General features: G+C 37.2%; 1 protein-coding gene across 3 annotated transcripts in view; it reads right to left on the bottom strand.

Moving 5' to 3' along the window:
* The window catches only part of TOX (thymocyte selection associated high mobility group box), a 216,228-nt gene that overhangs the window by 196,349 nt on the left and 764 nt on the right, over positions 1-19,115 (bottom strand). Inside the window, exon 1 of one of the 3 annotated variants that reach the window (XM_059861038.1) lies at positions 18,052-18,374. The exons of 1 other annotated variant lie outside the window; for it this stretch is intronic. In XM_059861038.1, coding sequence (XP_059717021.1) covers positions 18,052-18,195 — 144 coding nt within the window. In that variant the 5' untranslated portion in view covers positions 18,196-18,374. Of the gene's footprint in view, positions 1-18,051; positions 18,375-19,115 lie in introns of those variants that run through there. One more of the 3 variants, XM_059861031.1, reaches the window with a different exon arrangement.

Genomic DNA, 19,115 nt, shown 5'->3' on the forward strand with positions numbered 1-19,115 from the left:
CTAGCAAGCCAGATGAACAAAGAAAAGGATACTTTGAGGAAACATATGTTACCTATCTCTACTGCTAAACCATCCATGCCAGTTTTATGGAGGATTCCTATCCCAAAGCTTTGCCTGTATTTAAGCTTTAGAAAACAGACCCGTGGCACTAAGTCTCTAATTTAAATATTAACACCAAGGCAGTTTTTTGAAGGTGTTCTTAATATTGAGAAAACTGATATTTCACTTCTTAAACCCAAAATTCTTGTTTATCCATTGTTAACAACCTGGATCCTGAACAATATCACTGCTAAACTTGCATATTTTTTTCTATAATTTCATTACTTATTTGCCTAATTTGTGCAATGTAGAACTTGGCCACATTTTATTCCTGCTTCATAAAATATTTGGCTTTCATCTGATTTTTTTCTTTTAAAGATCTCACTTTTCACTTTTATGGGATCAGTTTTCCAACAATTGAGCTTATCAGCCACATCTACACTGCTAGTAATTCAAACCCTTGGCATATTTATTGATTCCAAAAACCTATTACATGATATCACTTACATCCCTGTATTAGATTAGACTGAGTTATTGGGGGAACTAACAAAAGATTACTCAGAACTCAGCAGAGAGCTTATACAGATGTCATCTTACCTGACATCTAAACTATTTGGTCTTGCACCTTTATTTTTAAGTGTTGCACACACAGAACAAGTCTTGCACAAAATAAGTATCTGAGGCAGCTTTACCTCAATTTTTTTCTTCCACCATTAAAATCCCCAACTATAAGAGATAGGCTGCAGGTATAAAACATTTATCCTCTTCTTTCAGAGAATATTGATGAACAACCACGGAAAGTTGTATCGATGAGTAAGATGTATTATGACTGAACATCATCCAAGTTCAATTTAAACCTGAGCTATATACTACCTCTGAATATAGTATGTATAAGATATTTATAAATGAGTATAAATTATGCACTTCTTTGGACAAAAAAAAATGCCAATAAGTTTAAAACATGAATATGTTAATTAGATTTAAATTCATCCATTATAGAAAATATTTTGACAAGTATTCTAAGAATACTGTTTTTAAAACAGTTCAATGCATTAAATATATGCAAATTTTGACAGTCAAAAATGCATACTGCATATCTGAGATACTATCATTCTTCACAATCATTGCAGCCTCTAGCTAGATACAGATTTTTCATGACAGACAGAAACATTTCCTTCTGTGTATCTCATATTCTCAGATTTCTACTTCAAAATGATTCCTGAAACACTTCTAAAGCCAGACTTAGAACTACTGCAAACTAGAATGGTTGCTACACACTCCAGTTAGCCAAGCCTGCCAACGCCGAACCATATTCAACTTCACTTTTTAAGTAGAACTGCTTGTCATTGGAATCACATCCACTGGTGAATTTTAGGATGTTTCATTCTTGAATTATCTGCACTAATAGTGCATATATAGATTATTTTCAAAATATGCCTAAGGCAGACATATACATGGAATTTGCACGCAGAAACACATTAGTACCCATATGAATTTGAAGCACGTCCTCCATTTTGAAAAATCCCCATGTAACTTTAAGATGCAGTCTCAGAACTGGCTAAACCCCATTTAAAATTGTAACTAAATGTGAATTCTGCCCTCTCTTTGCTTGGCACTTTTCCTGCACACACATGACAAACCAGGGCAGATCACCAGTTACAACAAGAACTTAGTATAAAGACTAGAGCGCTGTAATGCCCATTTGCTTTCAAAGCAGAGTATCATTCCATAAAGGCATCCTGTGTGGGCACGGAAGTATCTGTATGGAATGCTACCCTACAACAGGCAGAGTAGAATAAATTCACATTACCCGGCACTCAACCACACCCACAGTCTGCTGTAGATCACAGCAACAAAACTGTAACATAGAACAAGATCAAGAAAGAGATCAAAGGAACAGTGAACAAATTCCCTGTATCAGGAAAATACACTGATTCCTTAATTACATGTATCTACTTATGCAAGGATTTTGAATTTTGAAATGGGGATTTCAAGGAAACATTAAAAGCAAAATTTTACAAGTAGTAACAGCTGGTCTTCAAGATGTCCCAGGCAGGCAGCGGCCTGAATCACACTTAGAGCATCACAGCTTAGTGTGAGTCACATGTTTCCAAAAGATAAGGTGAGAACATGTGGATGGAAAGATGTGTAATTATTTTACAACAAAAATAAGATTTCTGGCATGAGTTTTCCTCAGCTACTGAAGTTAAGTGCAAGTTCCCTTATAACTACCAACACTCTTTATCCTACTTAACAGGAAAAGGACCTGGAGGGAGTCCTACAGGGACTACTGCAGAGAGGCAGTGCGTTTATGGGTTTGTGCATTTGTTTCTTACCCCAGATGCACAGCTTGTGTGGGCCTCTGTCTTACTAATGAAATTCTCTTTGAATTGACCCACTACACAGGGAAAATAAAACTAACTGATTATGTTTTGAGGAAAGAGTAATTCAAATGAACTTCAGTCACAGTTTTGCAACTGCAGGAGGGCCAGATAAAATGTGATCTTGGAAGTGTGATAGCTAATACTGGGTTAATGTACTTATAGAAAAAACAACACTCAGTAAAAAATGAATTTAAGTTTCTCAGTAAGATTTCTTTAGGGTCAGTAAGTATAAAATGCAATAATCTTGAAAATTAACCCCAGGTGTATCATTTTGTTAATAGAAGAAATGTGCAGGATAGATAAACCACTAAATTTTATGTAATGTTTTATGCAGGGGAAAAAGGGTTCCTAAGACAGGGCTATATAGCCCACCAGAGGCCAAATCACAGTCCTTGAAGAATGCAAAACTCCTCTGAACATTAGTGGCTTTTTTCCTAGGGCAAAAGCTGCAAGGCCAAGCCAGTCACTGAAATACTCTGATACCACAAGGCTCTAAAAGCCAAAGTAGTGATAATGGCAGAAGAGCTGTTATTTCTGTACCATAAAAAGAAATTTTCCAGAGATGGTATTACATTTAAATGTATTCTGATATTGCATTTTGCTTTTCCATCTCAGACACTGTTCTATCTGAACAAGATGGACATAACATAGAGCACAGTATTTTCTATTAAATATAGTTATAAGGGAAGAATAACAACCTTGGAATGACTCCCTTGCAGGACCAATTCATAGGTTACACTGAGTATGAAAGGCAATTTCAGAGTAGTGGTGAAAGAAAAGGAGTTTTATAACAGAGGTGATGCAAACTAATTTGGAGAGTCAGATACACAGAGAACTAATTTGGAGACTTGGATACATGGAGAAGTACACAATGTACTATAAACACTTCAAGGCAGGAAAGACTGGGGACTTTTTCAAATATAGTGGTATCTGCAAAAATAAAGTCCAATTCTGTTCAGTAACAAAATCATTAAAAAGGATGAAACATATTAAAAATTCGACACTAAAAAGGCAGCAGCTTTGTACTTGTGCTGCACTGAGTCTAAACACAAAATACTAAGAATGGGGAACTGTATAAAGGGCAGGACTGGTGACAGACACTGGCAGTCCTATACAAGTGGTGCACACAGAATGTAATGAGATATTCACGAGTATTTCAGCCCATATAATAAAGCACCAAGAGGGTAAAGTTTTTCACATGCAGGCATTACTTCCTAGGATAATGGGAAAAAAATGGTAAGAAAATATAAGATTTGTTTAATTCTTTCACAAACATCTTGTCACAGTTCTGTATGCTAGATTATACATATCTTTGTCAAGACAAATATAATGAAGTTTACCTTGTAAAATCTAATGCAACAGACTTAGCACTACTTTGTGTAAAAACAGTATCTTCTACAAAGGAACTGTACCATAAAAATTGATGTTCATTAAATGTTAATATAATCTAAAACCACAAAGCAAGGAAATTCTTTAAGTTAAGAGTAAAAATGAAACTTCATCCTTAGCCCACCCAAAAGTGTTTAGATATAGCAGGGCTTGCCAAAAAGTAATAATCCTATATACAAAATATTTTGCCATCACTAGAAATTTCAAACAAAATATGGAATTCCAGCTCTAATTCTTACCTTTCTCTTCCCTACTTTTATGGGTATAAACAAGTCCTTTCAAATCCTTCAGCACTTGTGTGGTTAATAATCTTAGGCTAATTCTTTTTAACTATTTCTGCATAGCAGAATTTTTTGCCAGTTTCTCAGCTAAATAGTCAATCCCAAGAAAAGGGCAAACCAAAATCCAAATAGTATAATTATCTTTATGGAGTACTGTGGAGTGACCCTGAAGGAAAAAGAATTCACATATCTGAGCAGTCTGCTCCTTGTACTTCAAACTCATCAGAATTTTTTTTTTTTAAGGGCTAGAGGCATAAGTTATTGAACCACCAGATAAGGACTGAAATAAGATCTGCTGTTGAGGAAGAACAAGGTTCTCATCCAAGTTACGAGATAACAAATTGTGATGTGGAGAAGAGTGATTTTTTTCAGAAATGGAGGAGGAAGGGATGCGGGGAATGGGACAGGAGATGACATAGCATCTCACAGTGTTTCTCTAATTCTACTCCACAATTAAATTTGTGTTGAAGAACCTCTACATCCATTTTTGGAGACTGCTCTTTCTGCTCTTTCTCTCACAATGATCTATTTTTGGTTATACTACTTTTCCCCATTTCTCTTATGAGATCTCATCTATATAATGGTCAAAAAAAAGGATTTCCTGATTTTTTGTGATTTTATCTTCTTAAAAGAAAGTTCTATGTAGGAAATGGTAAATCAGTCTCTGTTGCAGGAGGTCAGGACTTTCTACAGAACACGAGTGAGGAAAGTAGCAGACGAATGCAGCAGTGGAATAGCTAATATGACATTTCATGGACTAAGACAAAAAGCACTTCACAAAGAAACCCCGAGAGCATGAGGGGTTTTTCCCATGAGCCAGCAAATATTGCCTAGAATCATGCAAGTTTGCAGAAAAAGCAATATCTGTACCACAAAGACTACTGCAAACCTACATTCTCATTACTTTTAACATCACCCAGCACTACTTCAGTTGATCTGTCCTGATCGTAATAGCCCTGCTGTCATTTAAATCTGAATTTGGCTGTTTTCCTTAAAGCAGACATGTTGTCACACTAGGTCTGTGAACCTGAGATTTTCAATTCATCCCAAAGAAAAATCAGAGTGAAAATTAGTCCATCTGGGGCACATTCCACACACCCCTTCTCCACTGTCAGTACAGGTGCTTCAGGACCCTCTGGTGAAGTCCCTACTCATCTAAGAGTCAGCTGGTCAGTTTTTCCTGGAGATAGTTTAGGTGTCATACTGGTGGAAATGGTATCCAGGTTTAGCCAAGACCAGTCAGAAAATCTTCTTTCTACAGAATATCTCCATATTTTCTTCTGTTCTAGTATAAATTCATAAATCTCCGAGTGACAGATATGCTAAGGTTGCAATTCCCCTGTCTTTTCAAAGTTCAGCCTCAGTGTAGGGTGAATACTCAAAACATAAAGGGAGAAAGGAGGGTCCTGGCAGAACAGAAACTGGTGTTCAGTGATGGTGAAATACACATTGTTGAAGCAGCATGAAGGACCACAGATTCAGCTCTTTTGCTTACATGAGTTCCTTAAACACTCAGTGCTCTCCTTCTCTGCTTTCTTCTTCCACACTTGACAACACTCACTACCAGCGTGTGTGAAAAGCTCACGTTTCCTCAAAACATTTCATCCTTACGCAGGACAGTAGGACCTGAAGATTATGACACTCTTTAATTCAGAATATTCTGTGATTCTGTGATTTTTCTTTTTTTTTAACTACTAATCTTTGTACAGGTCCATTATAAGCTCAGCAGTAATAAGGAAAGATTATGATGAGTGGAAAATGGTAGAAAATTAACTTCCAGGCCTTCCAGGCCCCATTGCTTCAGAATATGCTTACATGTCTAACAAAGAGCTTCCAGTATTGCTAGAATGCCAGACAACCATGTAGAAAGCAGCAGGTTAAGGGCTCTGTGTAATAAACTTGTACCTAGAAAGTCTGCAGTCACCTGCTCCAGCCAAAGCCTTCTAAACTCCTCCTAAAATCAGAACTATTTTACTCTGCAGTACATATTAACATTTAAATTATGAATTTCTGAAAAGAGTTAATAAAACCACAGCCAAGTTTGAGAATGATACTTTAGTATTTCCACTGTAGTGTTCTGTTTGAGAAAGTCCTCTGTCTGAGAAAGCATTCTTAAAAGGGCAATGGATTCTGCTGAGTAACATATTTTTCCTTTCCAAAAATATTTTTTCTCTGAGCTTTTATTATTATATACATGGACTCCTCTCTATGTCCAAAAACAAATGTTATAGGATAAGCTCTAAGGATTTTTAAACTAAATCTCCTGGTTTTACTAGAATTGAAATAATTTATACAAATTTAGAAAGTTTACTATAAACATATATTTAACAGATACCTCTTTAATTGTTTCCATAGGCATAGTAACTATATATATATGATGATAAATACATGCACAATAGGATTTCTCTTACTTACAATTGTAGGTTTGACTATTGTACATGTGACCACAATTTTGGTCACAGTATCTGTATTTAGAGTTGGAGAATTTTTAGCCTTAAGGAAATTCAACCGGCTCCATTATCTGCAGGACATCTTTTGAATTCAGGAAAAGAAAAGATACTGAGATAGAGAAGTGCCTTTTGTTCAGAGATAAAGTTCAGAAAATACTAAGGCCTTAACTTATGCTTGAGTTCCTCAGCCCAAAATGGGGGCATTGTGACAAAATAATAACACAGGTATTCTCATGTTCAATCCAAAACCTGCAGAATGTAATGCATGAGTCATGACAGCCTGCACCAAAGTATCAGAAAGAAAGGATTGGGAAGAGAGAGCCCAAGATCTTCCTAGCCACACGAAGACTTGGTCCTCATTTCACTCACCATGACAAAATTCTCTCTGCTACTAAAAAGGAGTTAACTCTGCAGCAGAAAAATCTGTGTGGCAATGCTGAAAAGACTCAGACACTCTTAAGAGACAATAGCAATGAATGACATGGATATGATCAAATGAATCGGCAAAAAACACACAAAAATTCTTTTTAAACAATATTATTTGGGTTAGAAAGTCATGTGATCAAAATGTAAAAAATGCCCATTTGAGGCTGCCCAAAAGTTTTACTCTGGTGCAATCTGCAACTGCATTAATGATAAAGTTGCAATGGCATGATAATTCATTCCACTGTTTTGCTCAAATTCCTGACAATAATAACATACTAAAGAGCAAAATCAAGACATCCTTAACATCCTTAGTGTAACCTAACAAAGTCCTGAAAAATGGAGTCCTCATGACATCCAATGTTGCAATTTTTTAACTTTATTTCAAGAGCTACAATTGTGACCTACAAAAATGGCTCTGGTATTTAATGTTGCAAAATCTAAGTAGATTCTTTCCTCAACATTGATAAAAAAATTTAAATTCTTCATTTCATTCAGGTTCAAAGTTTCAAAATCTTGAATTTTCCCTTGAGTCTTGTGGCACTGGTGCTCTATTTTTTACTCACAAATCTTGACAACCCATAGCAGTGTCAGATGCTAGTAGATCCAACCATACATCAACGTCATATATTAAGTCAGATGTGATCTGCTTCATCAGAAATAAAGTAAATCTCATTGGTTTTCTACTTAAGGTGTTCACTTATTATAAGCACTCTTGTGGGTTTACTGATGTTCAAGATGCAGTTGGGTGAGATACACTTTAATCCAACACAGGAGCAAACAGGCTCCATAAAGGCGCCAGCATGTTGTCAGACCATCTGATGTGCCTTCAACAAGTGGTGAGCATCCTTCCTTTCTACACTTTTTACACAGATATAACCTGAAAGTCAGAGTTGGCCTTACACAAAGGGCGAAAGAGCAAAATTTGCTTTTCATTCAAAACAAACCAGGAGAAAAGAGGAAAGAAACTTTGTTACTAAGTAAAAATTCCTTCCCAGGGGTCCTCACAGAAAAAATGCAACTGTCATCCTCCTTTAGATTTTCATGTCCCTGTACTGGAACAAAACACAAACTCAGCTAAAAGTTCTTCACAACTGTCTTGTAGCTGTGCTTTCGGTCACTGATGCTTTATGAGCTTTAAAAATAATACAACCAGTGGTGTAGTTTTTGATGCAAAATGAAACTTGGAATCTAATTTAAGATATTGACATATAATTATTATTCATAATAAAAAATATTTGGCTTGGATATTTTTATGTTCTTGGTTATGGAAAATCTAATGGGGTCTGTTTAGCAGAGTTATTTCATAATGATGTATCATTTACTGTTCTTAAGGAAAAAATTATTAAAGTTGCATTACAGTTCATATCAGAACTTGGTTTTAGTATCAGACCTAAAACTGAGGTCCTTATTGAGATAAATCTCCCCCTAAATTAACAGTGTTGCCCCAGAAAGTGTGCATCAAATACAGTATGAAAAAGAAAACCCACTAGCTCTAAATATAAATGAAAACTTCCATCATTTCCCCTTGTCTCTATAGACTCAAGGGCAGCCTGCCTCAGTAAATTTTTCCACTCACTTTACTTTTTTTTTTTTTAACTGATTTTGTTCAAAGTACTCTTGAAAATGAAAAAAAAAAAAGGAAAAAGATAAACACACTTCTAGCAGTATTTGGTCAGTGTAGACGTAAGAGGTGTTTTGATGAAGTAAATTCATATTAATTGTGTTAAAAATTTATTGCACACATTTTTCAGGTTCACAGGAACCTTTCTGCTTTACACTGCCTTCTTCACTTGCATGCCCGTTTTCTCTCACATTGGAACATATATCAATTGCTTATTAAAAAAAGAAGTGTTTTGGCATGGCTGACCTGTAGAGATACAGAGCTAAGCAGAGTCAGTGAATCCACTCACTCTGATATGCACACATGATATGCAATTAAAATCTCCATTCACATTCCTACAGGGTTGTCAATCAAGAGAAAAGCCTTTTTGACAACAACCACTGAAGCGTACCAACTAACTGCTGAACAGGAACTTAAACAGTAACAGCTTTTGTTACTAGCAAGAACGGATTTTACCAAGATTGGGCTCAGTTTCTAAAGAAATAATTATGTTAAAATTTTGGGGGCTTTTCATTAAAAATTAAAATGTGTCACAAAGCTATTGTGTGTGAAGCTATCATATTATGTAATACATGAGGGTTATCAGATATATGTGAAAAAAAAACCCTCTCTAACCTTTCTTAGCTGTAGGAAACAATTTATCCTTTCATATTTAGAACAATGAACAATGATTACAAGCTGTTTTTTAGTGAGAAGAGAACATTATTCTAATTGCATGTTGTCTATTTGGTAGGCATCGAGTATCTTTTATAACATGACATTATAAGCTGCCCAGACACAAAACTAACACTGAAAAAGGTCTGCTACTGCCAAAAATGATACTGTGAACAATTTATTACTGATATACTGGAAAATAATTATAGGTATTTGCAACTCCGTGAAAATATCCTACCTTTCAATTTACAGAGGAAAACAGAGGAAAAGTCTTTGATAAGCATTGAAGATGCTAACATTTACTTTCTAATACCCAGTCACATAACACAGAAGTTGTAAGAGCATTAGGGTAGTTTCAAATCCACTCTGTAAAGGTAAAACCAGTAAAAATACATTGATTGTCAATTATCTGATATTTGTGTTTTGAGCACTAACCTTGAATTACAGTTTTCAAACATGCTAATATTATTAAATATTGAAATATTTGCCCTCTTGCTTATCACACTCCATAACTGAAGAGAGAGCAGATGCATCCTGACTATTAACAGTCATGACAAATTGCCTTACTAATGAATGTTACACACTGAAAGTGCCATAACTGATTAAACTACAATTTCCCACTACCAGATAGAGAGAGACTTGGGAACTCCAGCAGTGGACAACTCTGATGTTCTGCCAGCAGGCCTTCAGGGCACAGTGTGGTATTTAGAAAAACACACTGTAAATTCCATATGAATATATTCCAAAAGACTATGTGTATACAACAGGTTTTAAAGAACATTAGATGAAACAGCTTAGGTTCGTAGCCGATGAGCCATGCAAAATTGATGTGTTTTAACAATTTTAGAATCATTACAAGGCTGTGTTAGAGAATATTTCTGTTGGGTTCCTCTGCCCCTCTCCCCACCTCCCCAAACATTGCATGTGCTTTGCTTTCACATAAAATCTTTCTTTTGTCAGTCCCTTTGTCGGTGCAAAATTGGCAGTGGTTCAAATTCAAAGTACTCCTATTCATTTACTGACCATTAAACCAATGTCATTCTAGTTCACATCAGCCAGAGAGCTAAGCTCTAAAAAACATAAAAGGCTTGCTTCACCACTGACGAATAATGTGTACATTTTTACAGAGCTTAAACCTTAATGCTTTGCCTGAAACTAACAATACAGTATACCTTATCATTCCTTTTTCACAAGCAGGCAGCTGCTGAAACGCTTGCCACTTCAAAATATCAATTGCTTGCCAGAGTTGTCCTCAACACACCCTGTCAAACTCATGTATATTGTGCAATGAAAATGGTGCAGGACTGAAAGCTAGAAATTGTGTCAAATTCTGCTGTAATGGTATGATGTGCAAAGAACAATGTATGACAACCGTAGAGACTACAAACAATAGCAATGGAGCCAAACACTACATATATCACAACTGTGCCTGTACATAATTTATTGTATGTATTATATATTTAAAGCATGACAAATGTGTCATTGAAGCTATGTGCTATCCCAAAAAGAAACCCTTCAGCTAGTTAAGCTTTTTCATTGCTCTTGATGAAAATGTAGTAGTATTTTTCTGCCCTCTAAATATTTGTTTGTAAATCACACAGCACAAGGTAAAAAAATCAGGTTTTCAAAAATGAGTAACAGATAACAAAAGACAATACTACAAGATGAGAAAATGAGATTTTGTTCAATTAACACTTTTGCTTTTCTCTACAGACACAGAACTAGGCTACATTAAAGAATATCTGAGGCTATGCAAGACAAATACAATATCACTACACCCATAAATTACAGTGCACCTAATTTTAATGTAGATAAGTGCTGGCCTATTGATTTGCATGTTTCCCTGGCAAAATGGAAATCCCATGTGAGTATGTTCTTTGTCTGTAGAAAATGCATTTTAAAAAACCTTTATGAATAGAGCAATCTATGCTAAAAAGGAAAACATAAGTAACTAGTATAAAATTATGCATGGAACCTAGGGGAAGCAGCGCTCATTACACACACGTATGTATACATGCATGTCTCTGTGCATGAGTCAATGTCTGTTACACAGTCACACAGGTTTTTTTTAGCACACAGAATTTTCTACAAAGTGTCTTAAGTCATGAAAACTCAGCATCTAGACAGAATCTTAAATTAACTGAGGAAAAAAATTGAAAACTGCCAAACTAAGTAACAAAGCAAGTTAATCATAAGGTGACCATGAAGTGTTAGTCTTCGTGCTAGTCTTCAAAAAACAACACATAGTTGTGATGAAAAGTGTTTAGGAGGAAAGATGAGTGCAGCAGCCCACAACAGCATGTAGGTTGCAAAACCTGAGCACAGAGTATTCTGTGAGGGTCATTAACTGATATAATCCTAACCAAAATGAATAGATACACCATTAAGGTGTTAATAAATATTTTGGAAAGAGAATGGGTGTTTTAGGTGCTCAGGGTTGCTGACCTTTGCTGTGTTTATTAGTGGGACAATGATGCATTATTAACACACAGCAGCTGTACCTGAACTGCTGCCATGAACATAATAGCCTTTTATAGCCATCAGGGGAGTGAGATAGGAGGCCTTTATTAACCACTACACATGATTAGCACATTATGTGAACTTTAGTAGGCAAATTATCTCTTATTGAAATATAATGTTGGTTATAACTAATTGTAAACATGATTTTAAAAACTTCTCAATGCAAAACTAAGAGTTTTACTGCCATTTACCTAATAAGTGGCTAAGCCACTAAAAAAAATAATTCTTTTCCTTTGTTCAACCTGTAAAAACAACTGTGCCTCACAAAAACTTACTGCGCTATGATAAAAACACTGAAGTGACTGAATGACTTCCATACCTTGAATATTATTTTTCAGAACCATAAAAAAAGCACAGACATTTCCAATACAATTAAGAAAACTGCTGGTGAAGAAAAAAGAGCTTGCGTTACATTTTCATATAAAGACTACAAGCAGTTCTTAAAGAATCATCTTCAAGAGTTAACTTGAAAAAATAACACCATGATTTACTTCAAAAAGCTTAGTTTTGGGTAAGATTATCCCATTAGCCTTCGCAACTGAACACAGCACTGAGAGTCCATTATGAGCAGTCTTTTATGCCCTAGCGGAAAGTCATTAACATAAAATAAATCATTAGCTTTGATATTAAGCCTCTACTATCTGCAGGTTTCTATGACTAATGTTCACAACTTTGTCTGCCAAACGATCAATTATATGTTTTTTAAAGATTATCATCCCTTTTCACCATTATTTTTCCTTTTACTATTTATTATTATTTCAGATCGATGAAAACACAATGGTCAGAGGAGAAACAAATGTTTTCTCTTATTTATGAACACAAACCTATCCACTTTTGGCAACTGCAACCAGAACATGACTTCAAAGCCAATTACTTATAGTACAGGATAGAAATTATGCATTCCCAGAGTAAGTTTACTTCTTTCAAAGTCAGCAATATATGTAATGAAGCAGAAATCTACATGTGCATATATACGTACAGAGTAGCATAGATACAACAGACATTAACATGTTTACATAATCTTCTCTTCTAGCAGGAACTGTCTAGATAACTCTTTTATTTCACATTGCAGGCTTCATACTTCCTTTACTGACCCATTTCCCTAAGTACAGGTTATCACTGCCTGATTTCAGAGTTCTGAATTCTTGCATATAGAGTAAGAACTGGAGTTCACTGCAGATTTTCTTAATATAACAAAAATACATACCGGCTACAGTAACTTCTGTTTAACCTTTAAGACCATATAATCATCAACAACAATAGCAGGAGACAAAAGTACTACCACAGCAGCTCAATTTCCATGCTTAGCCAGCAGTACCTTTGAAAAAACCCACTTGTGCCACTTTTGATTGGTAGAGAGTGGTTTAACAGTCAAGAATGTGAATGCTAAAACATTCTGACATTTCCACTAACCTGGATTTGTCAGATGCTCATGTAATTCAAGTATGTTTTGCAACTTAGAAAGCAGCATGTTCCTTGGGAGGAAACCATTCAACAAGGGTCTGTAGCAAATCAAATAGCAGCCCAGTGAGAAATACTAAATGAACAGTTCAAGAACAGTGTTAGCATATGTGCAATTGAAAGATAAGATATAAATATTATTAGAGCCATATGAAATTCAAATGCTAAAAATAAATTGCTGCAAACATAAGAAGCAAAACAAAACCACAGACATTACAAATGTGGGTTGCACCAAGATGCCTGCTGAAAAACAATTTTAAGTTTGAAGGTCTAAATCAAGAGCTAAACATTTAATTTGATGATTTGCTAACTGAAAACTGATTGCTACCAATGAACATAAATGGCAGATACTCCATTAGAAGGGGGGAAAAGAGTTTCTTACGTGCACTCACCGCTGGAGGGGCAGAGTTTGTTGCTGCTGCTACGGCTACATAATCTGTGCCTAACCGTAGAATAAGGCAACACTGCCATTTTCCAACTGAACACTGTAGGGAAAAGCATTATGATCAAGAAAATTTCATTTGGGCTGATGTGAATTCCATGCCTGAAAGTATTTTGGAAGCATTGCTATAATTAAGCGTCATTTGGCGAATCTGCTATAAACCATGTTTTGAATCACTTTATAACTCAACGCTTTTAATGAGAAATCATTCTTTGGGCAGGAAGTTGGTATGTAGTTGCATAGCTAAAACAGCAGAATAGACTATTTCATTTGGAAGAGATCTACAACAATCACACAGTCCAACTGCAACAACAAAAGATTTAAATTTAGGTTATATTTAAAATAAGTCTTTTATTGTATGCAGTCCACTCTAGACATTCAACGAGCATGTGTCCTCTTCAAAAAGATAAACAAAGCTGCCACTAATTGCCTCTGCTGTCAGTTCCAGAAGCCAAGGTCTACACTGATCCAGGGACCACCCTCTCACCACGCAAAGTGGTGCCTTCAGGTCACTCTTGAGCAGTGCAGAGTGAAGTAAAAGGAAGCTTTTTTACTATCTACCATCAATACAGGATTTAAATATCCAAGAATTTTAATCTAAATCCTACCATGATTAGGACAATTCTCTGCTTAAATATAAGTTGTGTTTTACACACAGTAAAACATTTTTCAAATGCTTCTGTACATTTTTAGCAAGACAAGAAAGTCCTGCTAATGTGGGAATCTGAGGGCCAGAGGGTGCTCAGTTCTTCACAGTAAAGTGTGATCATCCCCAACACTTCCCAAACTCAACGGAAGCTGGAACTGCCCAGTCTTTCACAGTATCAGCTTCTCAAAATCAGCTCCAGCTCCTCTTTGGTTTAATGTAAACACCAAAGGTACTGCATGTGCTGTAGTGTTTAGTTAATTCAGCATTCTGCATAATTTACTGGTTTCACTTCTCTTTCATAAGACCTCATGATAGGCTGATTGAGGGTAATGCTCGAGAGATGAAACACATTGTTCTGGTATGAGAATAAAACATAATTCCTGTCCGGGTACTGATACTTGGCAGAAAGAAAAAAAATAAATTCCTGCAAATGCTTTGGTTTATGGAAATCTTTGAGTAAGATTTCTCAAAAGCACATACATAAATAATTTTCTATGTTCCTCTAAAATTGGGACCACTTCTTTTCTGAAACACTAGAATTTAGGGAGGCACACTTGAGACTTGCCCACAATTCTGAGACTACGTACTAAGATATGAAAGAAAAGACCATTTCCGTTCTTCATATGTGGTATTTTTGAAACTAAAAGACTTAACACTTGAAAATCAACAGTCAGTCCTAATGGAACTGTTTAATCTTTCCTTCATGAAACAGTAACAAATTTCAAGTATGATTCTAACACAGTAGAGGACAAGGTATTTTTTTAGGGGGGAGGGGAAATATGTTCAGGATAAACAATATGAGCATAATCTAAAATGCCGTCCAAACAGTAACATAGCATTTCAGCTTCAGAGCTGTCCTTAAGAGAGCCTGCTTGCCACAACTCTGAGTTTGAGATAGAGACTGGACGGAAGCAAGCCCCTGGAAATAATGTACACTTTGTAAACAGCCATGGAACATTTTATTTAGAGTAGTCTCTATGGTAGGGTTAAGTTTACACAATAAATTACTCTAAACGCTGAGTATAAATAAATGCACTTTTGCTCCATGGAATTCTGATTAGAAGCGGGATTGTTACCTGCTTACAAAGCATTGTATTATATCTCCTTATCCACTTCTACCCAATGTCACTCTGCTTTTTTCATTTGAAAGGTTTTGCTTCCCTCTCCCTCCTTTCACCTCTTTATTCCTCTTTTTAAAAACAGCTACAGTCTATCATTTTACCTCTGCTGCCCGGCTGTATTTTTCCACTGCACTGACAACTACCAGTGAATACAAGAAAGATGAGTTGTAGGCTCCTGTATTTTTGAACAAGGTAGCAAATCACAGAAGAATCCAGTGCATAATTCTGCAAGGCTAACCATTGGGAGCAGTAAAGACCATTATTTTCTGGCTGCTGATGGCATAGGTCAGCATCCCTATCATTAGCTGTGTCAAACTACAATTATATAACTGCACTTTATGTGAGCAGATATCTGAAAACACCATGAAGTTGCAAATATGAAAACTAAAATATACCTATCCTTCTTACAGTACTGATCGAAGTGGTCTTAGCAGGTGACACTTCAATAGGGAAAGCCACGAGGCTGTTATTTACTTCTCTCTACTTAAATATTTAAACTTATCCGACTTCTTCGGGCAGCTTGAAATCACTGGCCATATTCTATCAAATTAAGACACTTGGATTATCAAAGTTATTTCTTTTATATAATTCAACTCAATTACAGAATGTGACATTTCCTAAAATAAACTTGAACTGAACAGACTACTCACATTAGCCTGAACATATCTGAACTGCAATTATGCTTCAAGTTTCAAGGGGCGAACAGTACAACCCCAACCCTAAATCCGTCCAGCATAAGAGCTCCACTATGTTATTTCAAAGGCTGACCTATATACCAAAGCATACCGTCCATTCTGTCTGTTTGTATAAGAGATACCTCTCACAGTTATCATAACCAACATTGTTTGCATTGTTCCTTCACTTTACTCTCTCCATGGGTAATGCAAGAGAAACAAGGAAAAGCCTGCATAACAATATATGCAGAGCATAATGAGCTTTCACAGCAGATAGAGAAATATTAGGCTAAGATGCTTAGAATGCTATTTTAGGTTTATAAAATAAAGATCTAAGCAGTCTTCTGAAACAAAGCCTGCCAACTGAAAAATGTAAGATAAGAGGTGATTGTTTGAATCTACATTATTTTCCTCTGGCTACAGAAAAATGCACAGTCAATAACTCCCATGCATGTGCCTGGGAACTCGTATGCTACAAACAACCATCTGATCAGGTAAAACAACTAGTGCTAACAGAACAACTAGAAAACTAAAAAGCCTAAGTACTTGTGGAATACATTCTAAATTACCAGCAGCTCAAGCAGACTTCAAATGTAAAGAATCAAAGTCTGGCAATTTTGTAAAAGGAAAAACACCACCAAAACCTAGATATGAAAAATAGGGCCAAACCTGCTAGTAGGTGCCAAAAGTAAGTTTTAACTAACTTTACAAGAAACAAGAGCCCAGAGGATCTTGAATGAGTTCTGAATGAGTCTTGCAAGTAGACTCTTAATGAAGACCACCATTCTGGACCAGAACAAGGATCCATCACACTCCAGCCATCATCTTCTTTCCTGGGAGAGTTTAAAAGCAAACACTCAACCAAACATAGTGAACAGAAAATTTTGCAGGCCTCCCGCCCTTCAAACTCCCTAAATACACACAGCCTGAAAATGAGTGACAGAGCAATACTGTAACATGATGACATGTTTAGAAGAAGTCAGATAAGTTTTCACAGCAATGTTAATCATGCTGGGCAAAGGGACAGAGAGAAGGGGTGAAAAATGAAATGTTCACTAAATGTACACCTCCAAGGGGCCTGGAAAATCTACCCTGTCCATTTAATGTTATCAATGTTCAGTGGTAAAGACATCTGAGAAAGACGATTGTTCTGTACTCGATATCTTATATTGAAACATTCCTGGTAAGTCTTTTCCAAGCATAAAACATATGTCTTATGACTGTGCACTTTTAAGCACATTATCAGTTCAGGCAAAGTGAAATAGAAGAGTTGCAACTTGTCTACAGAATGAGTGTCTCATTTGCATTTGAAAAGAACAGTTTGCTCCCTCATACATGGCATGACTTGAAAGAAGCTTTGACCAGCTAGTAAAGAAATTCTGAAAACGACTTTCTAAATTAATTTATTCGATTTGGAGTGCAACACACCAAAAATTATTTAAGGAACTTAATTGGAAAATGATTTAATATATTAAAGTAACTCCTGATTTTCCAAAGCATTTAACTTTTAAATTAAATCTGGCCACTATCTCAAGACTGATGAGTGAAATGTGTATTCAAGTCATTACCTTCCTTCTGAAGCTTTAAATCATTGATAGGTTTAATAACGTTTGTCCAGTTTCACTGCCAAACAGGTCTTCAAACACTTTGGTTCTTATGGCATTAATATCAGTCCAAGCTTTTCACGTGGCAACACTTCACCATTCAACAATTTACAAAACTGACAATAGAGAAAATAACAGCAAACCACAGATGAAAACTAGCAGTAGCCTCAAGATTACTCAGAGCACTAACAGAAAATTAATGAACACATAAATGCTCCTTTGCATTTGAACTCTTCCTGCTGAACCAAGTTCACTCCTGGCACAAACTTCCAAAATATAGCGCACGTTTGCCAGATGCTGCAAAATAGTTACTTAAAACAACGCTAACAGGCATACCTCTGGGATCTCTCTTGAAATATCCTGGGGCATCCACCACAAAGGGCCCGATTTATCCCTGGATTCTATAACTCCATTGAGTATATGTGAAATGCAGCCAGGATGAATTTGGTCCTTTCTGTTGTGATTGGTAGATGCGACCATGTGGGAAACCTTTCCTGAAAACTGAGAGGGCTTCACCCGGGCGCCGCAGCCTCCGCGCCTCAGCACAAGCACACTCTATTTTGCTGTTTATCTCTGAATCGAGGCAGCTGCCCGGGATGAAAGGGACGGCTCGGAACGTCTCTCTGACACGTGAGACCGTCACGACAATAGTCGGGCGCGGGACCAGGCTGTCCGCCTGGCCTGGCCGGGCCGGGCCGGGCCGGGCCGGGCCGGGGGCTGCTCCTCCGCGGCAGAGCCCCGCCGGCCACCGCGCCCCGCCGCCGCCCTCCGCACCCGCGGCCGGCCCTGCGGAGCCTGCGCACGGCGGGGTTTGCGCTGCGAAAAGCCATCTGCTGCTGCAGCCCGCCACGGGCTGCCACGGCGGGCTTCTGAACAAGAGCCCGAGCGCGCAGGTTTGAACGCATCGCTCTCTCCCAGCTTGCTCCCCTTGGGCGGGCTGTGCTCTGGGTAACTCGCATTTTCCGATCATTTCCTACGGCCAGCGTTTTATTCACGTGCAAAGCCCATTCCGTAACAGCAGAGAAAGTGCAGTTCATACATAAAGCACCAGCTGGCTCGGGCTACAGCGGCAGTAACAATGCAGGAACCCCAGCCCCCTTTCTCGGCAGCAAAAGTCACGCAAAGTGCTCCGGGATCGCAGCACCAAACTCTCGGAACCGGACTCAGGATTTGGGCTAGCGCACGTATCCTCTGCGGTTCCGCCTTCCCCAAGGCTCGGGGACCTAAAACTTAGCTCTCCTCAGATACTGACCCTGTTTGTAGAGGTTTAATCAACTTACAGAGAAATTAGTAAGGCAGTTGCACACCCGGGACAAAGTGGAGCCGATGTTTTGAACAGACTTGTAAACACTATGCAGACTTATTATGCACACAGAGAGATGTGTATGCGCGTGTGTGTG

The sequence above is a fragment of the Haemorhous mexicanus genome, chromosome 1 (genome assembly GCF_027477595.1).
Source record: "Haemorhous mexicanus isolate bHaeMex1 chromosome 1, bHaeMex1.pri, whole genome shotgun sequence".
Taxonomy (NCBI): Eukaryota; Metazoa; Chordata; class Aves; order Passeriformes; family Fringillidae; genus Haemorhous; species Haemorhous mexicanus.